Source organism: Merops nubicus, unplaced genomic scaffold (assembly GCF_000691845.1).
Source record: "Merops nubicus isolate BGI_N331 unplaced genomic scaffold, ASM69184v1 scaffold6057, whole genome shotgun sequence".
In the NCBI taxonomy this organism is placed as follows: Eukaryota; Metazoa; Chordata; class Aves; order Coraciiformes; family Meropidae; genus Merops; species Merops nubicus.
In genome coordinates this window covers 35783-58327 of record NW_008618203.1, presented here as the reverse complement: position 1 = coordinate 58327, position 22545 = coordinate 35783, and the positions used below count along the sequence as shown (strand labels likewise).

General features: G+C 45.9%; 1 protein-coding gene across 1 annotated transcript; it reads left to right on the top strand.

Moving 5' to 3' along the window:
- Positions 1 to 250: 250 nt before the first annotated feature.
- On the top strand, positions 251 to 20590 carry CARS2 (cysteinyl-tRNA synthetase 2, mitochondrial (putative); the record flags this gene model as incomplete). Its single annotated transcript, XM_008943358.1, has 13 exons — positions 251 to 368; positions 2779 to 2850; positions 3036 to 3141; positions 3760 to 3843; positions 6553 to 6682; positions 8215 to 8348; positions 10866 to 10933; positions 13133 to 13199; positions 15357 to 15495; positions 16901 to 17024; positions 18799 to 18897; positions 20261 to 20512; positions 20573 to 20590. Coding segments are annotated over 13 exons (1411 nt in total), but the record flags the coding sequence as incomplete, so codon positions are not given.
- Between the last annotated feature and the right edge of the window lie 1955 nt (positions 20591 to 22545).

Sequence of the window (22545 nt, the reverse complement as noted above, 5' to 3'; positions counted from 1 at the left end):
AGAAAATTTGATGTAATGTGTCACTAATGCCAGAAGAGGGTAGAGCAGTTCAAGGGAAATTTGCTTGACTTTTGTGCAGGTGGTAGCTGGTTTTGGAAAAGCACTTTGTGCACTGAAGATCATTTCTTTGCACGTGTCGGGGTGTTTAAATTATCCCTGTGGCTATTAATCCTGTTGAGCATTTTTATTCAAGTTCATTCTTACTACTGCATGTTTAAAAGCTCTTGTGTTTTTTTTTTTCCTCTTCTAGCTCCTATGTTAAGTTTGATATCATTCGAAGGATAATGACCAGGTTTTTTGGAATTGAAGTTATCATGGTGATGGGCATCACAGACATAGATGACAAGATAATAAAAAGAGCCAAGGAGGTGGGTGCTTGCTGCAGTCTGTCCCTCAAACTTCTGGCATTTTCTACAGCTGCTTACACAGGAAAGTTAACCTGTGGGGGTTTTGGTGTTTTGTTGCTCTTGTTTGGGTATTTTTTAATAAGAAATGTTGAGTTTTCTGGTTCCCTCACATGGCTGTAATGGGGCTGAGAGGTGGGTGGAGGGGATTGGGAGCAGAGCTGTATGAGGGGGAGAGGCAGGGAGGGCTGGGAACCCTCCTGCCCTCACCCCCTGCCTGCTACACCAGCAGGGAGCAACGAGCCCGGGTGAAACCTCAGCAGTGTGAAGAATATCTTAGCCCAAAAGCACCCCAAAACTTAGCAGCCAGGAGCCTTCTGGCCAAGTTCTGGAGAACCTTTGTGTGCCGTTGGTCATTCAGAGCCACACGTGAGGCTGAGGGCAGGTCCAGAAAGGTGCTGAGCACCATGTAGCTGCAGCATCAGCACCTTGGAAAGCTTTTAGCAGTCTTGTCTGAGTTTGTCCTCTGCATGGAAGTTGACACTGAGCATAGGGGTAAGTAAGTCTTGATAAGACTGGAGCAGTAAGTGGTTCTCAGATGGATTTTAATCAGACCTTTTTTTTTTACCAGATGGGGCTTGGTGAATGATTATTAATGAATTTATTTATTTATTTTTATTTTTCCAAGCTTTCTGGACCCTTGAATGATAAGAATATATTCTATGTTTTATTCTAAAATCTGAATTTTTTTTGTTTCATTTTCTTTTTAGAGTCTGTAACTCCCATCTTCTGGGTCATAAATGAATGTGTTGGATCAGCTTGCAGTTGCAAGCTTTAAAATAGTTTCTGGGAGCCAGAGAATTTAACAGCTGTCACTTTTATTTAATCTTTAAGTAAACAGTTATTATTGCAGTTAAAAATAGGGCACTGCATTGAAATGAATGCTGGCACCCTGCTCCTGTAGTGATACACGTGGGCTCTCTTAGTCTGTTTACCTGCAGGTCTCTCAGGCAGCAAGCCATCCTAAAAACAAAACAAAACAACAACCCTCCAACATTTTAAACCTCTATGTGTGTGTTTAAAAAGTTTTCCATATTGTCAGAACATTGTTCTGGGTTTATATTTGAGGAGGGGGAAATGACATGATGTTTTAAAAGGATTTGTGTTCCTTTACTGGGTTCTTTGGTTCTATGAACTAATCTATTCATGGCTTTTTTGGTGACTTTTTGAAATGCCTGTTCTGCTCTCTACATTTTGTTTGGATGGCCAAGATGTCTACCTCAGTAGCCTGATTTTGTTGGGTCCTCTGTACATAACACATTCTAGTGGTAGGATCAGCACACCTAGGCTTGTTTCCATCCTCTGGTGGGATTTATCTTGGGCAAACCTGAAATTTGGGCATCTGGTCTGTGATGAGGGTGCTACATGCCCTCAGAGGTCCTTTGAGAGAGAGAGAGGAGTCTCTTTATGTTTTGAATGTCTGGATGGGAGGAATTTCTCAGTCTTCCTCCTATAGGCACCTTGGTGTCTCTGATGGAAGGAGCTGCTGAGCTGTCCAGGGAGCTGAGTTTCATTGCTGGAGTGTGGGAGAGCCCTCTCTGCTTCTCTGTGCTGAGCATCTTCCTCATTCCATTGCTGGATGAGCATCTGGTGTGTCTTCACCAGAACTCCTGTCTTGTCCAGGAGCTCATCCAAATAGGTCTTAAAAAATCAGACCCCTTCAAGATGCTCTGGTGATGAATTCACTGGGTTGATTTTGTTAATGGACTGACACTGTCTTCTCCCCAGTGAGCTCCCAGCAGAGAAGATGTCAAAGCTCACCTCTGAAACACTTTGATGTCCCACTTTGCTTGCTCAGGCAGGTTGTGCTTGGGAAGTACCACCCTTGGCAAAGCTTGGGATTTTTGACTTCCACTTTATTTCCCCTGATGGCAATGAGATCTGTGTGAAACTCTGATCAGCTGAAAGAGCTTATTTTTCTTAATCATTGAAAATTAATATCCTGCCTCATCCTGCAAGCCTCTGCTCTGTCTTTCTGACACGTGGGAGGTATTGGTGTCCCCTGCCAATAAGTGGAATGAATTTCATGTCCTGTGGACTGCAGTATGTCTTGTCACTGGAAATGGAAGACCCTCTCAAGAGGAAAATAATGAGAGAGGGAAGGAGTTTCCTGGTTTAATCGTTGGTTGCTTTCTCTTAAAAGATAGGTATTAATATTTTGGCCATTTAGAAGCATAAATGAAACACTACTTTTAAGTTATTTACAACTTGTATCTCTTTCCCATGAATATTAGATTAATAAACCTTTTAGACTTTTTACCTTGGGGGCTCAGTAAGTCTTTCAATTAGCTATTAACTGTCTTGATAAAATATTGCAATATTTTATATGATTACTGTGGTTTATAATTCACTAATCTGCTTCTCTCTCTTCCAGATGAATATATCACCAGTAGCTCTTGCTCGTATTTATGAAGAAGACTTTAAACAAGATATGGCTGCATTAAAGGTACAGACACTCCAGCCTTTAAATATCAGTATTTGAAAGCAATGATGACCTTTTTGTGATACTTAGAACTTCTTTTAAAAGATAAAATTGAGGAAAATACTCTTTAAAGTTTATCCTTAGAGGGAAGAGACTTGTCAGCAGTGTTTCATGCCGGCCAACGAGATGTTCCTCTTCCTTTGTTTAAGGTCCTTCCTCCTACAGTATACATGAGAGTGACTGACAATATTCCTCAGATCATTTCCTTTATAAACACAATAATTGCTAAGGGACAAGCCTATGCAACCTCACGAGGTAAGACTCACAGCAGGGCAACCCCTCCTTCAGAACATGGGCAGGAGATCAGTGTATGTGATGGTGATGCTCTCAGCAATGCTGTTTGGAGATGCTTTGTGCCAGGCTTTCCCTCTGTCCCTGAGCAGACAGGGTGTGACAGGAGTGAGCAGAACAACTCTCACTCAATTTCTAATTGAAATATAGCTCATGACTTGATGTAATTGTTTACTGTAATGAACTGCTGCCTAAGCTCTGTGGGGAGGTGCTGGCCTGGCTTCCACCTGAGATATAAACAGGAGGTAAGCAATAAACAGGAGGTGGGGATCTCCTGTGTGCTGTGAAAGATGTGCCTGCAAAGCACAGGGTGGGGGGTTTTTTAGCAGAGCTGGTGGCTGTGGAGGGATTTCCCTGGAGCAGCAAGGCTGTGCTGCAGTCAGGGAGGGGATTGCTGATCCAGGATGTGCAGGATGAGCACGTGTTGAAGAGCTGGTGACATGGAAACATCTGCTGCTCCTTCTGAGTTTCTGTGTTGGCGTTTACAATGGGAGCTGAAGGGCATTTTGTTTTGTTTTGCTTTCTCTTCATCATGAATGGGCCCCAGCTTTGCTATAAAACTAAACATTTCTTTTCTACTAGGCAATGTTTATTTTGATGTTAAATCTTGGGGAAAAAGATATGGAGTATTAACTGCTGTTTCTCCTGACACCGAGGATGAAGCAGGTATGTTCATGGCATCACCTGGCTTTGGTTGACCTTGTGATGTGTCTAGTGCCCAAAATTTCATTCAACAGTCTGAAACAGTTTTCTCATCTCATGTGGGTAGCCAACTTTTTGGTTAATTAAGATTATATTGCTTTTGTAATCATTTGTTGAGGCGCTCACTGGTGCCAGTGCAAGAGGAAACTTAATGGTCTCTTTTCTTACTTGGTTCCCTCCATACTTTTTGTTCTGTTGCCTGAGAACAATTGGATTTCTCTAAGCAATTTTATTTAAATAGTTGAGAGTTGTACATAAAACCATGGCAGTGAGGTAGTTGTGCTAGCCAGCAGTGAGATAATCAAGGGGGTGCAGGGAAACATCATTTAATGTGTTATGATTTGGGCACCTCCCTCCTCTGCTGCATGCTAACCAAATGAGTTTGCTTCTCTCATTCCTTGCCACCAGGCTACTGCTGAGCAGCCTGTTTGTGTGAGGGGGAGCAGGCTGTGCTAGAGCATCCCTGCACCACGAGCTGCATATTTTTTCTGCAGTGGTCTGACTGCTGCACAGCATTGCTGAACCTCTTTGGAGTGTCTCTGAGCTGGGGCTGATCAGGTCACTGCACTGGAGAATGAGCTGCAGGTCTTCCACATCCCTTTTTCACACTGAAGTTCAATATTTCTTCATTGAAAAAAATCTGTTTGCCATTACAGAAAATGCCTGGCAGGCTGCTGCTCAGGTGAACTGCAGCCAGAACCTTCTGACAGCTCCACTCTGGAGTTGTTTCAGCATTACAACTCACAGAGGGAATGGATTTTGTCAGTGGTTATTTAGAGGCAGTTACTGAGTGTGAAGGAAGCCAGCAGCCTCCTGGGCTGCCCTGGGAAGAGCACTGCCAGCACAGCAAGGGAGGTCATCCTCCTCCTCTCCTCAGCACTGGTGGGACATGCCTGAAGTGCTGGGTCCAGTGCTGGGCTCCCCAGTACCAGAGAGAGCCCTGCATAGGTCTGTGGGTATGGGGGAGCTACTGGAGCATCTTTTAGGCCAGGGAAGGCTGAGAGAGCTGGGACTGCTCAGCCTGGAGGAGGGAAGGCTTAGGGACATCTTACCTGTGTGTACAGACACCTGATGGGGGGAATAAGGAAGATGGAGCCAGGCTCCTCTCAGTGGTGCTTGGTGAGAGGCCATGGGCAAAACCTGAAATACAAGAAATTCCATTTAAAGCTAAGAAAAACCTTTTTTCCTCTAGAGGTTAAAGCAAGAACATGTTGCCCAGAGAGGGTGTGGAGTCTCCATCCTTGGAGATGATTCAGAACCTGACTGGACACCATTCTGAGCAGCCTGCTGGAGCTGAGGTCATTGGGCTAGATGTTCTTGAGGTGCCTCCTAGCCTCAACTGTGGCTGATGTTGTGTTTTACCCTGTTTTCCCTCAAGGCACAATTAATTTTACTGTTATTTCTGAAGATCTTGGCTGTGGTTTTGCTTATAACTAAGGATGTGATGAGTGCTTTTTTAAAAGGGAGCAGTATACTCAAAATAAAAAAGGCAGAAGAGGGATGGAGTCAACAGATACTGGTCAGGCAGAGCTTGGCAAAGCAGTGAAAAAGCCACAATGAAGATAAAACAAGGGTTGTATTTCTATCCCTTTATTTCTTATCCATTTTGAATGATGAAGCAGGTGTAATGGATTTTTCTAATGTGCTCCCCTTAATATTACATGATCTTCTGAAAAGAAACTGCCTCTATATCCATGAAGTGCAAGTGGGATGGCTTGAGAAAAATGACCATCTAATAGACCTCCAAAAATAGCTGTGAATCATCATGAAGCTGATACTGGCAGGCTCCAGGAGCTGGTTCAGACCCAGCAGCACACCAGGGGTTTGTTGGTGACCTGAAATAAGTAGAGGAAAGAAATAAACCTGGTCTTAACTACTGATAAAAGAGGTGAGGAAGGGAACTAGAAATGGTGCAAGCTGCTTGTCAGGTGGATCTCTGGAAGCCAAGCAGATGTATTTTTCTGCTTCAGTCAGATATAAGGTGATGTGTTTGTCAGCAAAAAGCTTTCTGGACTCTGCAGGTTGCTCTGTAGCTCCTGCCAGGGAGAAGTGTGTGTCTGAGAAGGGGGTTAGGAGCCAGCAAAGATGAAGTGTCCTCTCTGCTGCACTGTGGCTCAAAGGACTGTGTCCTTGGCTGTGCAGTGAAGGAACCAACACATGTTCCAGATGTTTGTAGGGAAGTCTACTAGAAGGTTGCCACTGTCCAAGAATAGTTCTGATTCTCATCTCTGAGCTCTTAATTTTATAGAATCTGAAGCAGAAATTGTGTCTTAGTGAAAAAAAATGTGGTTTTTTGTTGTTTGTGGGGGTTGGGTTGGGGTTGGTTTTCTTGCCTTTGCTGCTGTGGTGCAATCTGGCCTGAGAAATTGGCTGATAAGTAACTCAGTGAATGGTGTAAAACCACAGAAGGCTGGAAGGACTAAAAGGATCTACTAAAAAATCTCAAATCCATCTTTCTAGCCTGTAAAAATCAAATTCAACATACTATTTTTTTTTCCCAAATGCTTGATAGAGAAACTGGAAGCCTTGTGTGGGGAGGGAGGAAAAGAACTTGGTCCAAAGAGATTAAAATCTGAGTTCTTCACTGAACACACGTTTCCACTTGCTTTCATTTGCCCTTTTTTTCTTTCTTTGAGACATGGCCTGTTAACAAACCCCTTGTTCTTGGTGTAGCTGAGACTGATAAACGACATGTGAAAGATTTTGCCCTGTGGAAGGCTGCCAAACCTCAGGAGCTGTCTTGGACCTCTCCCTGGGGAAAAGGAAGACCTGGATGGCACATTGAGTGTTCCACAATCTCAAGGTCAGATTTCTTGGGTTTCAGATCTGCTGGTTTTTGTTTTCAGTCAGGTTACAGTAGCAGCAGGAGTACTGAAAGTGTTTTTTTTCCTGATCAGTAGCCAGCAGCACTTTCAATGTGAGTAGTTTGTGCAATTTGGGATGTCACATGTAGCCCAACTCTGCTGCACCTTAATCACAGAGCTGCCTTGCTGTATTTTTTTCACCTTGAGACAGACCTGGATAGTTCAAATACAAAGTGCAGGGTCACACAGCTCATTAGCAAGCTGTGTAACAAAGGGTTTAGTGAAAGCTGTGGGACCTCTTTCATTTGCCTCCATCTGCTTCTTGCAGTCTCCATGGGAGCTGGTCCAGCAGGCCGAGTGTGTCAGGAGGACAGGGTGTGTGTGGGATTCCATCCCAGGAGATCTTGCTGGCCTTGTCTTAGCAGCAGTTGTGGATGTGCATGCTGAACATCTAAGTGTGGCTCAGCTTCCTTCAAGAGTCAGCTGCAGTATGAAATACTCTGAGATCTGTGAGCATGATGTGAATTGTATGTTATAGCCTTTTGCTGGTAGCTGGTTTAAATTAATTTGCTCTTAATTTGGAGTTTTCTCCACAGGGTGGTAGCACTCTGTCCTGCACTGTGTCAACTTGTGACCTATTCATTTGTATTTTAGAGAAAGAGACTTTAGATCTTCTCTTCTGAAAAATGGGTAGTGCTTAGTCTTCCATTAGTGTCAGATCTGGTTTTGGAAAGCTAATAACAAATTAATTAGATCTGGCCCTGCTCATGTTTTCAACCCAAGCTGAAAGTAGATGCAACTTGTGCTTTAAGTTTCTCTTTCTTATGCTGTGCTGGTGCCCCTGGGGTTGCTAGTCATTACCAGCTGCTTGTGGCAAGGTTTATAAGGGTGATTTTCTGTCTGTAAATAGTTCCAGCAGTGAGAAACAGTTCTTAAAGCAACTGAAGTGCACAAAAACCTGCTGTATTTGAGGGGCAAGCTGTGGTGGAAGTGCACAGGTAAGAAATGCCAGTCACAAAATGACCTCTCTCTTAATGCAGTGCTGCTTATAGTTGGCATTTCTTTCTGTAAAAACTTATTTCCTGTGGCTGGCTGAGGCTCCTGCCATGTAAAGAGGAGCTGAGCCATGCAGAGTTTAAGTGTAGTGATCCTGGGCTGTGAAAAGTGGGAAGCTTATTTTGGGAAGTTACCTGAAATACTTTGCTGTCACAGTCAGCTCTCCAAAGCCCATTTTTAACCAATACCCAGCTACCTGTCTGTGCTGAAACTGTAGCAGAGTGAGATGTCCTGCTTGCCATTCATTAAGTTAGAAAAATAATTGCTCCTACTAAGGAGAATTAATTTGTATGCAAATATGGGTCCTATCCACACAAGTTTTAGCCTACAGCATCTGTGTAAAATCTTGTTTTAAAAGTGCAATCACTAAATCATACCTGTAAATTTATTTTCTTTCATCTGATTCTTTTTACCAAAAAAAAACCCCAACCCTTTTGTAGTGTTCTGCTTACCAACCAGGAAAATATTGTTGCAGTGCAGTGTTTGGAAAGCAGCTGGACATCCACACTGGTGGGATAGATCTTGCATTTCCTCACCATGAGAATGAAATTGCACAGTGTGAGGTGTATCATCAGAGTGAGCAGTGGGGGAATTACTTCTGGCATTCTGGTGAGTAAAATGTGAATCACCCTGTGGGGATTTTGGGGTTTGGACAGGTGCTCTACTGCAGTTCCTGGCCTCACTCAGGGAAGAGACATAAATGAGAGTGAATCTTCAAACTGTAGAATGTGGATGCCTTTATTAAGAAAGCAGCTGCAGTGAAATATTGCTGAATTTCATCTGGGCAAACCTCCAAATAATAACACTATACACAATGCCTGTGTGCAGTGTTTACTCCTAATTAAAGGTGTTGAAAGAAGAGGTTTTCCTATAGAATCTCCTCCCTTTCATTTGTTTCAAAATTTGAGGGTTCTTTTTGGGAGAGGCTTTCTTTTTTAATTCTATTTTGGCTGTAACAGTCCTGCAGGAAGAGGGGGGAAATGTTTGATATTTTCCAAGTGTTGATGTAGTCCTCCTAAGACCTAAAATTCTTGCTGTCTGAAAACCAGAACCTGCAGGATCTGAAGGCAGGGAGTGGAGGTGCCACGTGGGCTGGTTGTAAAGTTTGGGAAGCACTGAGAATAAAACAAACCAGCTTTATTCTCCAGCATCTCTCAGCACCTGTGGGCTTAAAATTAAGTTTTCAGGAGCATGGAGAATAGGCTGTGTTTTTAAATACAGTGAAAAACTTTTAAGCATGATAAGAAAAGGCATCTTACTGTTGGAAAATGTTGCAGCCATGGGGGGTTCTGGATTGTCAGCAGAAAGTCAGGTTCAGGTCTGCAATCTCTTTTTACTGAACAATGCTTTGTGCAGGATGTGTGGGTGAACTCTTTGAGCTGCTCCCCCAAGCAAGAGATGCAGAATTAAACACTCTGGGAATTACCTGAGCTTTCTCTTTTTGTGTATGTTTGTGCTGTATGGGATGAATATTGGATTCTAATTCCACTTCCCAGTGCAGGGGTTGTTATCAATCCATAGCAATTCTCCAGAGATTGGGGTGTCCTCCAGGGTGTGAATTATTCCTGAAGTGCTGGGGAGGTCTCTGTGCTTCCAGTGGGACAGACTGGTGACTGCCAGGTAGAGCCTGCTGTTGAAACCCACTGAATCTGACTTTTCAGGCTTGGAATGGAAGCTGTATCTATAATATAGAGAGAAAAAATAAATATATATTAGTTTCTTTGAAATTAACTACAGAAGAATCAATTTCCTTTAAACAAAAGGCAAAAAAAAACCCTCAACCCCAAACTTAATTCCAGGGGCAATTTGTACACTGAGGTTCTGTAGGAGCTGACAGATTACATTCATTAAGTCAGAAGTTTTTTGCTGGAGGATGATAGTGTGAATTATTTAGGGCAAATTAATCAGCTTCAGATACAATTTATTCTGGTAACAGACTTCAGAATTTTAACAGGCTCAGAATTGGAGGAGCAATCCCCATTAGAGGAAGAAAATCCCTGCACTGGGGAGATAAATCTTCTTATGAGGACTTTATTTTTAGACTACTTGTACTCTGGGAAGGGTGCCAAGCCAAAGTTATGAAAATCCTGGTATTTTGTGATTCTTTAATGAAATGGTTCTAAGTGCTGCAGCTCTTGAAGAGGAATATTATTTCAAATTCAGATGTTACCTGCACCTTATTAGGAAAACAAACTGTTGGGAGCTTCACTACCTGGAGTTAAGTAAGGTAACAGGTTAATGGTTGGACTCAATGTCATTTTAAAGGTCTTTTCCAGCCCAAACTGTTTCATTTTTTAAAGACACAGCTGTAAAAGCAGCAGCATGGTCCTGTGTTGCCCCTGCAGAGCAGTCTGAGGCACTGGTAGCACTGGACTGCCAAATCTGTGGTGTGAAAGAGCAGGAAGAGTTCCTGCTTGAAAATCTGCCTCTAGGTACAATGAAATCTTGGATTCTGCAGGTCACAGAGTGCTTGAAAACTGCAAGGGAGTTGTGGGTAACTTAGAGGATTACTCAGCTACACAATATCATATTAATATCCATAATAAAATATGATATTAATATCAATATCCTAGCTAAATCCCTCCCTCTTCCTCCTTTGTCTCAGTTTCCCAAAGTCTGGAGAAACAGGGAATGTGCAGAATGTTCATTTTATGTATCAGGCATTTTGAACCAGCACAATAAACTTTTGGATTAAAAAAAATAAGTGGAACAGCCACCAGCAAGTCATAAGTACAGGAAATGGTCTGATTTTTCAAGACTATTGTAAGGTGAGATCACTGGTAGATCTTTAAAGGTCTTAACTATTCAAAACTACTTTAACAGGTAAAGTGCTTCTCTGAGGATTGAAAAGTGCTTGCTTGTTTTGAGGAGTTTATTATCCATTCTGAGCAGGGAGAGTTTCTCTTTTTTTTTTTCCCTTAGTCATGGCTCTGCTCTGGTGTTTGTGGGGTTTTTTTTTATTCATTTCCTGAAAAAAGTTACACTGAAATGGTTGGCAGGGATCCATCACAGCAGATGCTGCCTCCAGCCTTCCCAGCCTCTCAGTGCAGTTTTCATTCACTCCCCATTCAGGAACCTCCTCATTTATCCTGATTTTCTTTTTATTTTTTTTCCTCTCATCCTCAGGGCATTTGCATGTTAAAGGAAGTACAGAAAAGATGTCCAAGTCCCTAAAAAACTACATAACAATTAAGGTAAGCTGTTTCCCTGAAGTGAAGCAATGTGTGTTTGCAAGATGTAAATATTAACCACAGCCCTCTCTTGAGAAATTTGGGAGTGTGTGCTTCTCCTGCAGGCACAGAGCTGAGGCAGAGTGTTGCTCTAGTCCTCGTGGACCTGCTGTTGTGGAGCTGGATGGAGGAAACCAGCTCAGAGCTGGATTTTGCCCAGCTGAGAGCATTTCTTGGAGCAGCTTTGTTGTCCAGTACCAGACTTGTGCATTACAGATTTACCCTTGGACTTGATGATCTCAAGGGTCTTTTTCCAACCTAAATAATTCTGCTCCAAATAGTACAGGTGGTTTTTTGGACTTGGAATAAGAGCAGATATTTTTCCTTGCTCTGCTTGAGGGGGAGGTGGGACGTGGTGTCAGCATTTTGGGTGTCCTGCAGCTGCACTGTGCCTGTGGTTTTTATACAGTGACCTCTGATGCACAGGGAGCTTTGTCTTTTGGTGACCACAAACCCAAGTGAATACATCTTGTCCCACTGTGTCCCAAAGTTTTTGGTGTAGCCCAGAGCAGGGTTCCTCTGCCAGGCACCTGCAGTGCAGCTGGCACTAGGGGGGCTCCCATGGTGGCTGACACTTCCTAAAAGTGGGTAATTTCTCTCCTTTAAACAAAGCTTGAGAAGCTGTTTCAGCACATATGTTCCCCTTTGCCCTCTCAGAAGACTTAATTAAAATCCATTTTAAAAAAAAAAAGGAGTTCAGAATGAGCTGCTTTATTCTTAATTCTCCTGCTGCTGTCTGGGTGCAGTTAAGCCCTGTCTCCCCCAGGAAAATTGCCCCTCACTCACAATTTTCACAGAAATTTCCCCAGTCTCAGCAGATGTGGAGAGGGTGGAGAAGTGGCCCAATGCAATATGTGAGTTATAAATGCATGGATTTTTATCTAGGAATATAAAATACATCCACGTGCAGTTAAATAAAACATAGAAACTTTCTGCTCTTTTTTTTTTTCCAGTTTGGATGGTCCTTTTCCAAATCTGAATTTATTTCCATCCTTTACTCTTATTCTCCCTCTGGTGTGAAGCTTTTGAGCACCTCGGGTACACTCAGTGACACAGGGTTTATTTTTTAAACAAAACCTCAACACCACCACCACCAAAATAAACTGTATCCTTGTCTGTCTTGATTTATCTTCCCCTGATGGCCTCAGTTATTTCTATTTTCACTGGGCAGACAACACATTGCTGACACTTGGCTGCCTTCAGGGTCCAGGCTGCTTTAGTCTGGTGGCAGAAGCTGAATTTCAAAACAAGGCATCTTTAAGCAAATACACTCCCCAGATTTCCTCACTTGGACTGACTTCTTATGATTTTCTCATTATTTTCTTCAGTGTGACAAACTCACCAACACCAATTTGCAAATTAAAAAGAAACAATAAAAAAAAAGGCAAAAACTGCAGTGTTCTGACTCTGTCTGCCATTGGTGTCCAGCTTGGCTGAGAGCAGAGCTGGAAGGGGTTGTTTTATCCTCCAAAACAACCTCCAAAGGTTGTTTAAACCTCCAAAGCATTTAAAGAGGTTTTTTATACTATTAGTATAAGTTAATTTTACTGGTAATAATAGTAACAACTTACTATTTATTATAGTAATGTGTCTGTAAAGCTAGATAAATATTAGGGAGAAATTAATGAGGTTTCATCAGTATCAACACAAATTCTAGCAGTATTTTTGAAAGAAAACTATTTTTGCTTTAGCTCACTCCCTGCTTTCCTTCACACCTTAGCCCTGCAGAAGTAGTGCACCCATTTTCTTTTACAAGAAATCTATTTTTTTTTATCCTAAAGCTTGCAAAATTTAGGAGCTGCCCTCTCCTGCAAGATCATATCCCAGTCTTAAACCACAACTGAAGTTACCAGACTTTCTGCAAAGGTCTTTTTATACAGTGTGTGCTGATTCAGAACTACAAAGTCCTTTTCACTGACATGTCTTTGATGTGTATTTATATCTTGTATATACTTGTGCACATCTATGTGATAGGGGATTAAATTTGATTTCATTTTAACACCAATTCAAAGTCTGAAGCTTTACACCTGTCTTGAACTACAAAAGGGGGGTTGTTTGTCTGAAATGTGCTGTGAAACTAGTGCAAGGGAGAGGAACAACTCAGGAAGAAACTGAAATCATTCTAAGGCTGTCTTTTGTTTTTTTTTTGTGGCTGGAGTTTAGGATTTCCTGAAGAAGTTCTCCTCAGATGAGTTCAGGATGTTCTGTCTGCGTGGCAGGTACAGCTCAGGTAAGGGAGGGAAGCTGAGGCTGCAGGTGAAGCTTGCTGAGATCCTGGGGGTTGTCCAGGCACACCAGCTGGGGATGCAGAGGGGCAGGGTGGCCTCCTGGGGGGTGGGAAGCTTGGTGGGGCTCATTCCCCAGCACATTTCCCTCCATTCCTGTGTTAATTGCACTTTCCCTTAACGACCTCCCTCTATCTCTGCTGCTCATCCCTTGCAGTCACTGGTATTTCAGTCACCACCAGCTGGTTTTAGGGATGTATCCAGGTGCAGCTTTGCCTCACATTCCCCTAGGGCAGGACAAGGGCTTTGCTAATAGCTTTTTATCTCCCTGCTGTGTGATCATTTTTTGCCCTCTGGATGCCTGAGTGTTCCAGCAGCTCTGGTGCAGCTCCCTCAGCTCAGTGCCTGCTAACCTCACCACCATCCCAGCCTGGCAAACACTGCTGGGGAGAGGGCTGGAGGGTTTCTCAGCTTCCCTGCCTACACCCTTCTGTCTGCAGCAGGCAGGTGCCTAGAACTAGGAAAGGTTTTCCTGTAGACAGTGGTTTTACCAGTTTATTAGGGCCTGGCAGAAGGAGGGGGTGGTTCCCTCCCCTCTGCTGGGTCCTCTGGCTTGTTGGCTGTCCTGGCATGAGAAGGGAAAGGTGCAGGATGGAGCAACAGCTGCTGTGTTGTTCCAGTGGGCCTGTAGCTGCTTCAAATATGTATTTAAAACTGCTGCAGGCAGTGCTGTCCTGGCCCCAAAATGCTCCCCTGGCCCCCAGAACCACTCGGGGGATTTTGGGAACCAAAACAAACTGTAACATTTGGTGCCTGTCATCTTCAGTTCCTGCTTGGTCCTCCTCAGGGTGTGTTTTGTAGTTTGAGGTGGCCATGGTGGCCTTGCTGGCACAGGAGGGAGGAGGGGTGACCCAGGGAAGGTTTCAGAGGTAGGTTTTCACTGCCTGCAGGTGGGGACACCATGAATTGGGGGAGAAGAGTGTCTTTAATCAGAGGGATTCCTCAGGACAGGCTGTCAGTGAGTATTCCTGTGGAGTTCCTGTAACCCCAGCAATCAGCTGAGTGATCTCAGTGGGTATCAATTCTGTCAGTACCTCACTGTTTTCTGAGAGGTCTGTGCCCTGGTCTTTTGAAAACCTGAGTAAAGCTTCATTTTAAACCCAGTGTTAATGTGGGAGTGATGCAGAGTTTTAATTACACGTGGGAAACCTTAATTACAACAGGGAAATTTTGCTAAATACAGGTCCAGACTCACACCTCAGTGCTCCTGTGGAAAATCTATTTAAACACTTAGGCTGCTTTGGGGTTTAGGCTGATGGAACCAAGATCAATCTCTCATCTGGTTGCTCCTACCCTCTTGGATCAGTCCCCCAGCTCTGAGGAGCCTGGGCAGTGTCTGTGCCTGCCCAAAGCAGCCTGCCAGTGTCTGCAGGACCAGAGGTGAGGCTTCTGTGGCAGCTACAGGTGATGCTCAGTGCTGGGGAGGTTGGGAGTGTGCTGCAAGGTGTAGCTGGGTGTACCCAAGAGATCAGGCATCCAAGAGTGGAGTGAGGCTGCCCCTGGCTACAGACAGTGCTTTGAGGCAAGCAACCAGCTCTGCTGAGGGATGTTTTGGGATGGAATGAGGTTAAACTTGGCTCTGTCCTTAGTGGGGACAACTTGTGTGAGGTGAGCTGTGTTGTGTGGGGTCCAAGTGGTGTTCTACAGAGAACTGCACATCCCTGTGCAGCTGAAAAACCTCCCTGAAAAGGGGGGTGAGGTCAGAGGTGTGTCTGGGCAACTTCAATCTGGGGGGGGATGCTTACAGATACAGCTAATCCAAATGCTTTGGTGTAGTAACTTCACAGATTCAACAGCAAAAAAAGTTTAAAGTGAAGTAGCTGTGGCTTGGGTCACCTCCTGGGTGCTTTTTGAGTCAGTCTGGTACCTTTCCAGTAGGTTATACTTGGTCAGATCTAATGATTGCTTTTTTTATATTGATTTAATTCACCAAGTGGGCATGAAAAACAGAGTGTCTAATGAAATGTGCAGTTAATTGTCAGAAAAGTTTGCTGTGACAAATAATGACTTTTCCTGGAGTGGCTTGTTCTCAGAATATTGCTCCTGTGTCTGGCAGACATCATCCCCTCAACTGTAAGACCTGAATTTGTGTTTTTCCATAGCAGTGGAATTCAGTGATGAGAGCATGGATGATGCAAAGCACCACCTCCAGGCCATCTCCTCCTTCATCAAAGATGCAAATGCTTATATAAAAGGGCAGCTGCTGTGTGACCCTGTGAGAGAGGATGTGCTGTGGGAAAGGTGAGTGCCCCTCCTCTATCTCAGACACTGATTGTGTGAGCAGTGGTGTGCTGCCAGGCTCAGAGGGCTCAGCAGGGCAGTGTGCTGGGTGCTGTGGAAGGAGCAGGATAAGAGAAGCAGGCTCCAGGGCAGCTTTATTTTTCTTCTTTTTCTAGCCAGCTGCTTTTCCTCCTAGTCTGTTATGCTTAGCTAATTGTGTTTTTAAAATCTGTGGGTTTTATCTAGTGTGCCTAACTCTAGATAAAAACATCTCTGCCTCTCTTCAGAGCTCTGTCTGAAGCTGTGAGGCTGCCTGCTTTGTAAGTAGGGCTGTGTTAGCAGCTGAAGAAGAGGATGGCTGGAAAGGAACACACCTTGGGCACAGCAGCCTGTCATCCAGCTGGCTGGCCCTGTGGAGGGTTACTAAGGAACTAGCCAGAGGCAGAGGTGCCACAGGGAAATAAGGAATTATGGTTGTGGTGACCCTGACAATGATGAGGAGAATCTGCCTTGGAATCCCTTAGGAAAAGCAGATCACCTTCCAAGGGAGAGGCAGCCTGTGGAGTGCAGAGCACAGTGCTCTGGGGTGGGGGCAGGAGGGTGCTGGGCACTGTGGAGCATCCTGTGCACAGGCAGCTCTGGGATGTGGGAGAGGAGGGGCAGTGGCTCTGGAGAGTGCAGGAGAGCTGCTGGTGGGAGAGAAGGCTGAGGGATGTGAGGATGGGGGGAGGTTGAGATGGATTCCTGGTGGGGACTGCATGGGAGGGCACAGCTTTAGTGTGGGTAGATGTCCAGAGGGTATTACCCTGTGTCCCTTTACATGCTCCCCTGCTTCCCAGCAGGATATCACCTCCCCATTCACCCCTCTCTCCCCTGGGCAGCACTCTGCTTTTGGCAGACACTGTGAGCAGAAAGGTTTGCTAAAGCCAGAGAGCCAAATAAAACAGAGTTTTTAGCTGGAAAGTGGTGGATCCCCAGTGGGGAGGGGGAAGCTGGCAGGGCAGAGTGTTGGGAGGGCAGCAGCCACCAGCTCCCTGAGGTGGGACAGGCATTCCAGGCACAAACACTGGGCAGCAGGCAGAGCAGGGTCCAGGCCAGCTCCAGGGGACCCTGCTCCCCAAACTGCAGGGTGAGAGCACCCCTGGGGCAGTGCTCTTGGGGTCTGGTTCTGGCTGTGGACAGAGCACAGCACCATGTGTCTGTGCTGCTGTTGGCTCTGGGGAGCAGCCAGTATTTACTGTGGCACTTGGGGTTTGACACGTGCCAGGCTGTTCCCTTTGCAGCTGAAGGATGTTCTCTCCCTCACTGGGAGAGCTGGGAAGGAGATGCCAGTGTCCTTTCCACAACTCCCTCTCCCTGAGGGGGTGAGGAATTCAGTGCTGCTGGCACCTTGTCTCCTCTGAAGCTCTCCCTCCTCTCCTTGCAGGCTGGCCAGCACAAAAGTCACCGTGAGGGCTGCCTTGGCAGATGACTTTGACACCTCCAGGGCTGTTGCAGCAATCATGGACCTCATTCACCATGGCAACAGACAGCTTAAGGCTGTTACTAAGGTAACCCATGAGGATACAGAGATCAGAAGATGACAGCTGTCCACTCTCCTGCTGTTTCATGCAGACAGATTATTGTTCACAGAAGAAACCAGCAGAAACAAAGCTCCATAAATTGTTGACCCTTTAATGGTGCCCATTTGTCCTCACCCCATCTCAGGGGCTGTGTGTACAGCTCTTGTTTGGTGCTTGGTTGTGTCCAAAGGATGTTTCTTTCCTGCTGCTCTGTTCTTTCTACCTAAGGTTTTCTGAAAGGCCTGAAGCCATCCTGGCATGCTCATTTTAGTGCTGGTTTTATGTTCTTAGCCTGTTTCTTTGCTTAATAGCCATGCACAGAAATCAGCCTCAGTGGGGAGGTGAGGGGTGGGGGTTGCTGGGGGGGCTTTGGCAGTCATGGTTGGGGGCTCAGCTTTGGGGGACAGTGACTTCTGCTCTTGGCAGGTTATAACTCTGGCCTCAGCATATGTCTGTTTTTTTCAGATTTTGGCAAATTGAGACCCTGTTAAGGTCTCTCAGTCTTGAACACAAAGGAGGTGCCTGGTAGGGACATGATCTGAGCAGTAAAGAGTCTGGAGCACTTCTGGGTCTCCTTTCAGCTCAGGGCCAGCAGCTCAGCCCTGCTGCTGTGCTCCTGGGTTGTGCCCAGTGTGTTTGTGCTGTAAGAGAGATGCTGAGTGCAGATTGATAACTGATCTTAGCCTGTTGGTTTAGAAATCCTGCCTTCTTCTGCTCCTGTTTTAGCCCTGGCTTTAAATTCTGGCCTTAGCCTTTCTTTATAGAGTTACTGGAGTGAATCCCTGACCCAAACCAGTCTGCAGCAGGGATCTGCAGCAGCATTTCCACCCCCAAACAGCAATCACCCCTCCTTTCCTCCTGCCAGTCGTTTTGGTGAGAGCTGGGAGGGCTCTTTTAGCTGACTCAGAGTTCTGCTCTCAGGGGTGGAGCTTGTTTTGGGTGCAGCCCAGCTGCCTGAGCCTCTGGCTGTGCACGTGGGTTTCCTTCTTCAGAGCTGTAAATCCACACAAATGGAGCTGCTTGTTCCTCTCTCCAGCCTTCCCACCATTCTGACCTCAGCTGATTCTCTCCCTCAGTGGCCCCTCTTTTGCAAATTTTGGGTTCTGGCTTATCTCAGGCCCTGGTGGGGATGTCAGAGAAAACCCAGCACTGTTGATTTGCTTACATATATCATCACTCTTTTTTTTTTAGGCAAGGATTAGTCCCTTCAGTTGCTTCTCAGTCTGTCACTTAACCTTGATTTTCAGGATTTTTTTGTCTTGTGAAACAAATCCAGAGGAAGGAAAGGAATGTCTCTGTTCTTGAAGCTGTTGTGTTGCTGCTGCTGGGGCTCCTGAGCTGTCTCCTACCCCAGAGCAGCCTTCATGTTGTTTCCATCATTAAGACACTCCAAAAAGGATCTGAGAGATCATTCTTAAAATCATTTCTTGCATAGGTGCCCTTGAAGCTGAGACTCTGGTGTTTTGTTTTTCTATGCACAGCCCTCTCAAGCCCAGAAGTGTTGGTTTTAGGGCTGATTTATGGCACCATGTAACACTTGGCAGCTTCATGCACCTCTCCTTGCTGCTCATGAGCTCTCCCCCTCCCTCCTTTACTGAAATCTTTCTCTGTGTGTGTTCTGAGCTGCTGTAGAACCCCCTGTGTGGGCAGGTGTTGCTGGTGGAGGGGGATCTGTGTCACCAGTACCAGTTTTCCCCCCAGAGATGCTGAGTTCTGTGATGTGCATTGACTGGACAATAACTTCTGAGTGTTTTTTGAACAGGATGCTGGATCTCCTAGAAGCTCAGTGGTGTATGGCAGCCTTGTTGCCTACCTAGAAGGCTTTTTTAATGCCCTTGGGATGTCCTTTGGAGAAAGACAGGTAAGAAACATCTCCTGTGTGGGTGTGCCAGCACATGGGAGCAGCACCAGGGGTAGCTTTTAGGGAATGCTGTGAGAGCTGCAGGTGTCAGCAGGTGCTCTCTGGCTTTAGCAAACTTTTCTGCTCACAGTGTCTGCCAAAAGCAGAGGGGTGAATGGGGAGGTGATATCCTGCTTGGAAGCATGTAAATGGACACAGTGTAAGACCCTCTGGACAGACCATTAGATGAGTCTAATTGAATTTAGATCTTGAGAGATAAACCATTCAGAACTTGTTTGCATTTCACTAGGAATGAGATGATCAGCAGTTACCTTTACATAGAAATTGTGATGCATAGTTTCATTCACACAGAAACACAAATACCAAAAAATATTCAGGTATTTGTGGGCTTTATTTGCATGGAGTTGCTACCTCTGTGTAGAAATGAAGCAATTACTGTAACAGATAATTATATGCTCAGATGCAATTTGCACAAGAGGAGAAAAAAAATCCTACAGTTTACTCATTGTGTAGATATTTGGGGCCACAAAGCAAACCAAAAAAGAGCTAGAAGAAAACCTGCATTTTTGTCTAAGATGTCAAATCAACAGTTCATTTAAAGAAGAAAAAAAAAAACCCTCCATTCCTTTTTCATAAGTAAATTCTCCTTTTTGCAGAAAATTATTGATGTGCTTCTCACTAGGTTCTAAATAGCAAGAATAAACATATGTAAAAAGTCAAAACCTTGTTACTTTTCTTGAAGACCTGTTCTATATGAATCAGATTCTTGAAAAAGCTCTCTAATTATTGCCATTTTGGGTTAGTGGAAGAAAAATTTGTACACACAGAGGCCTGTGTAACTGATACAGATTGAAACATTCTTTTTTTACTCAAAGGGAAATATTTCTTTGATTTATGCCAATTTTTTAACAAAGAAAACTGCTGTTCTAAAATGAAAAATCAAAGACTTGAATATCCAAGTGCTTTCTTTTTTAAATTAACCAGCTCCAGGTTGTTGACACAGGGTGTTGGAGGCTGGCAGGATGTTCTCTGCTCTTCTCCTGCTCAAACCTGCAGCTCGATACCTGGAAGCTGAAAACTCTTTAGAGAAGCTGCTCTGCAGAAGTTTCTTTGGGGGAGAGGGAGAAGAGGAGAAGACAATAAATACATGAAACAAGAGAACTCATCCTTGGACAGTCAGGCAGTATAGCAATAACTGCATTTATTCACTTGGGTGGTTTATTTTCCACCAGATCCCTTTCAGAGCAGCCGCTGGGTGTGACTGGGCTGTGGTGTGGGTGTTTGGGCTGGCTTCCTTGGGCTGTTTGCCCACAGCCTGTGGCTCTGCCTTGGTTTTTAACCCCCCTCCTCTGCTCTTCTGCAGGTGGCTGTGGGAGGGGAGGGCTCTGCCCTGCTCTGCAGTGTGGTGGAGGAGCTGGTGAGGTTCCGCAGCAGGGTCCGGCACTACGCCCTCGCCCTGCCAGCCCCAGAGCCAGGGCAGGGGCAGCCAGCACCTCAGGGAGACCAGCAGGAGCAGAGGGAGAAGAGGCAGCAGCTGCTGCAGGAGAGAAAACCACTCCTGGAGGCTTGTGATGCTCTGCGTGAGGACCTTGCTGCCTTTGGGGTCCACATAAAGGTAGATGAGCCTCACCCCCTTTATCTTTTAACAGAGTGTTTGGTTTTGCTCCTTCTGCAGTTGCTGTTTAATCACTGAAAATCCCATAATATTCTGGAGTCCCTAAGCTGCCCAAGCTCAATCCAGAAGGAGAGGTGTGAACGATGTGTGCAAGCTTTAAAAAGATGGCAGTTGAATTGGAAAGTAACCCAAAATGGCATAAAAATGATGCTTTCCCTCCACCCTCCTATTTCATACCACAAAATCCTAAGTCCTCCTGAAAAAGCCACTTCTGCCTTCAGCAGCTCCATGCCCAGCTGCTTCTGAGCCAGAAGTACCCTGCCTGGTTCCTGGACCACCACTCCTCCACCCCCCTGCTCTCCACTTCCAGCCTGCTCCTAATCCCTCTGTTCTTTTCCATTCCCCCAGTGGTGCCTCAAAAGAGATCCTAGAATGGGTTGGGTTGGAAGGGACCTTAAAGATCCCCCAGTTCCAACACCCCTCCATGAGCAGGGACACCTCCCACTAGATCAGGTTGCTCCAAGACTCACCCAACCCAACCTTGAACATTTCCAGGGATGGAGCATCCACAGCTCCTCTGGGCAGCCTGGGCCAGAGCCTCCCCACCCTGAGAGGGAAGAACTTCCTCAGACCTAACTCCCTGCACTGGCTGGCTGTCCCTCCTGGTTCCAAGGTGCTGTATCACCTCTCTAACACGTGCTGCTCCTTCCAGTCCCCTTGCTCTGCCCCCCTTGTTGGGGTCAGGGTTGCTCCTCACCTGCAGGACAATCCCCCAGCTCCTCCCTGCCTCCAGTGCAGGTCTCTGCCCCTCACCCAGGTCCTGAGCCTTCCACTGTTGTCCTGAGGGGAGGTGGTGCTGAGCTGGAGCAGTGAGGGCACAGGGGAGCCTCACAGGGGAGCTGCAACATCTGCTTCCAAACCTTGGTGACCACAGCTGGATCCTCACTCCACTTCTCCAAACGACTGTGTGGAGACAAAGTCCTGGAGGAGGAGACTGAGGGAGACTCCCCTTGGATCTGTTGGGCACAACGGCCACAGCCCCACCTCCACCCTTCTCAGGATTTGTTTGGCTCTGGTTTTAAAGGGATTTAAACATTTAATAACCTCCTAGGGACTGGCTGTAGCCAGGATTCTCCCTTTCTGTCAGTTTTTCTTTAGATAACCTGGGTGTAGCCCATCTCCTGCATGTCCTGGGGTGGTTTGCTCCTGCAGACCAAGCAGAGGAGCACCCAGGGGCACACCCAGCCCTGGGTTCCTGCAGAGTGGAGTGGCTGAAGCTCTGTGGAAATCCTGAGGGGTCTGGCCAAGGCAGTGCTGGGGCTCAGCAGAGCACGAGCTCCCCAGGTCCTGCTCCAGGGGGGAATTTGGGATTTCTCTGTTCTACCCAGGCTGGGTGGGGTTGGCCCCTCTGGGGTGCACTCTGAGCATCCCAGCAACTGAATTCCCTTAAAAATCAGCTCTGTGGAGTGGTTGTTTTCCCTGCAGCTGGTAAGCTGGTGATTCCTGGGCCCTGTTTCTCCTCTGGTGCTGCTCAGTGCAGGTGCTGTGCTGCTTGTCTGGCTGTGGGACTTCCAACAAACCAGTTAAAATGTTCCCTGCTCCTTTCACCTCCCTGTAGCTCCAGCCATGGATCATCTCTCAGCATTCAGGGGAACTTTGGGTTGAAGAGTTGGAACAGAGCAGAGCTCAGCTGGGCTGCAATATCCCAACAACACGACAGTATTTCATCACAGGGACTTCAAGCAACAGGCTGCTACCCTAAAATTCAGGGGGAGCTCCAAGAGGGGGATGTATTTCCTCTCCTGTCTTGGCCATGAGCTGTTCCCTGTGTTCACAAGCCAGTTAAATGTGTGTGGTTGCCTGGCAGAAGTTACTCAGAGGACACACAACCCCCCCCCTGCAGCCCCTCAGGTGAAGAGGGGACATTTCTGCTGTGGGCACTTCCCTGGGAAGAGGCATCTGGGTTTGTTGGACAGCTCTGAGCAGTTTGGGGACCCCTGTGCCCCCAGTGACCTCTGTCCCCCCACCTGCTG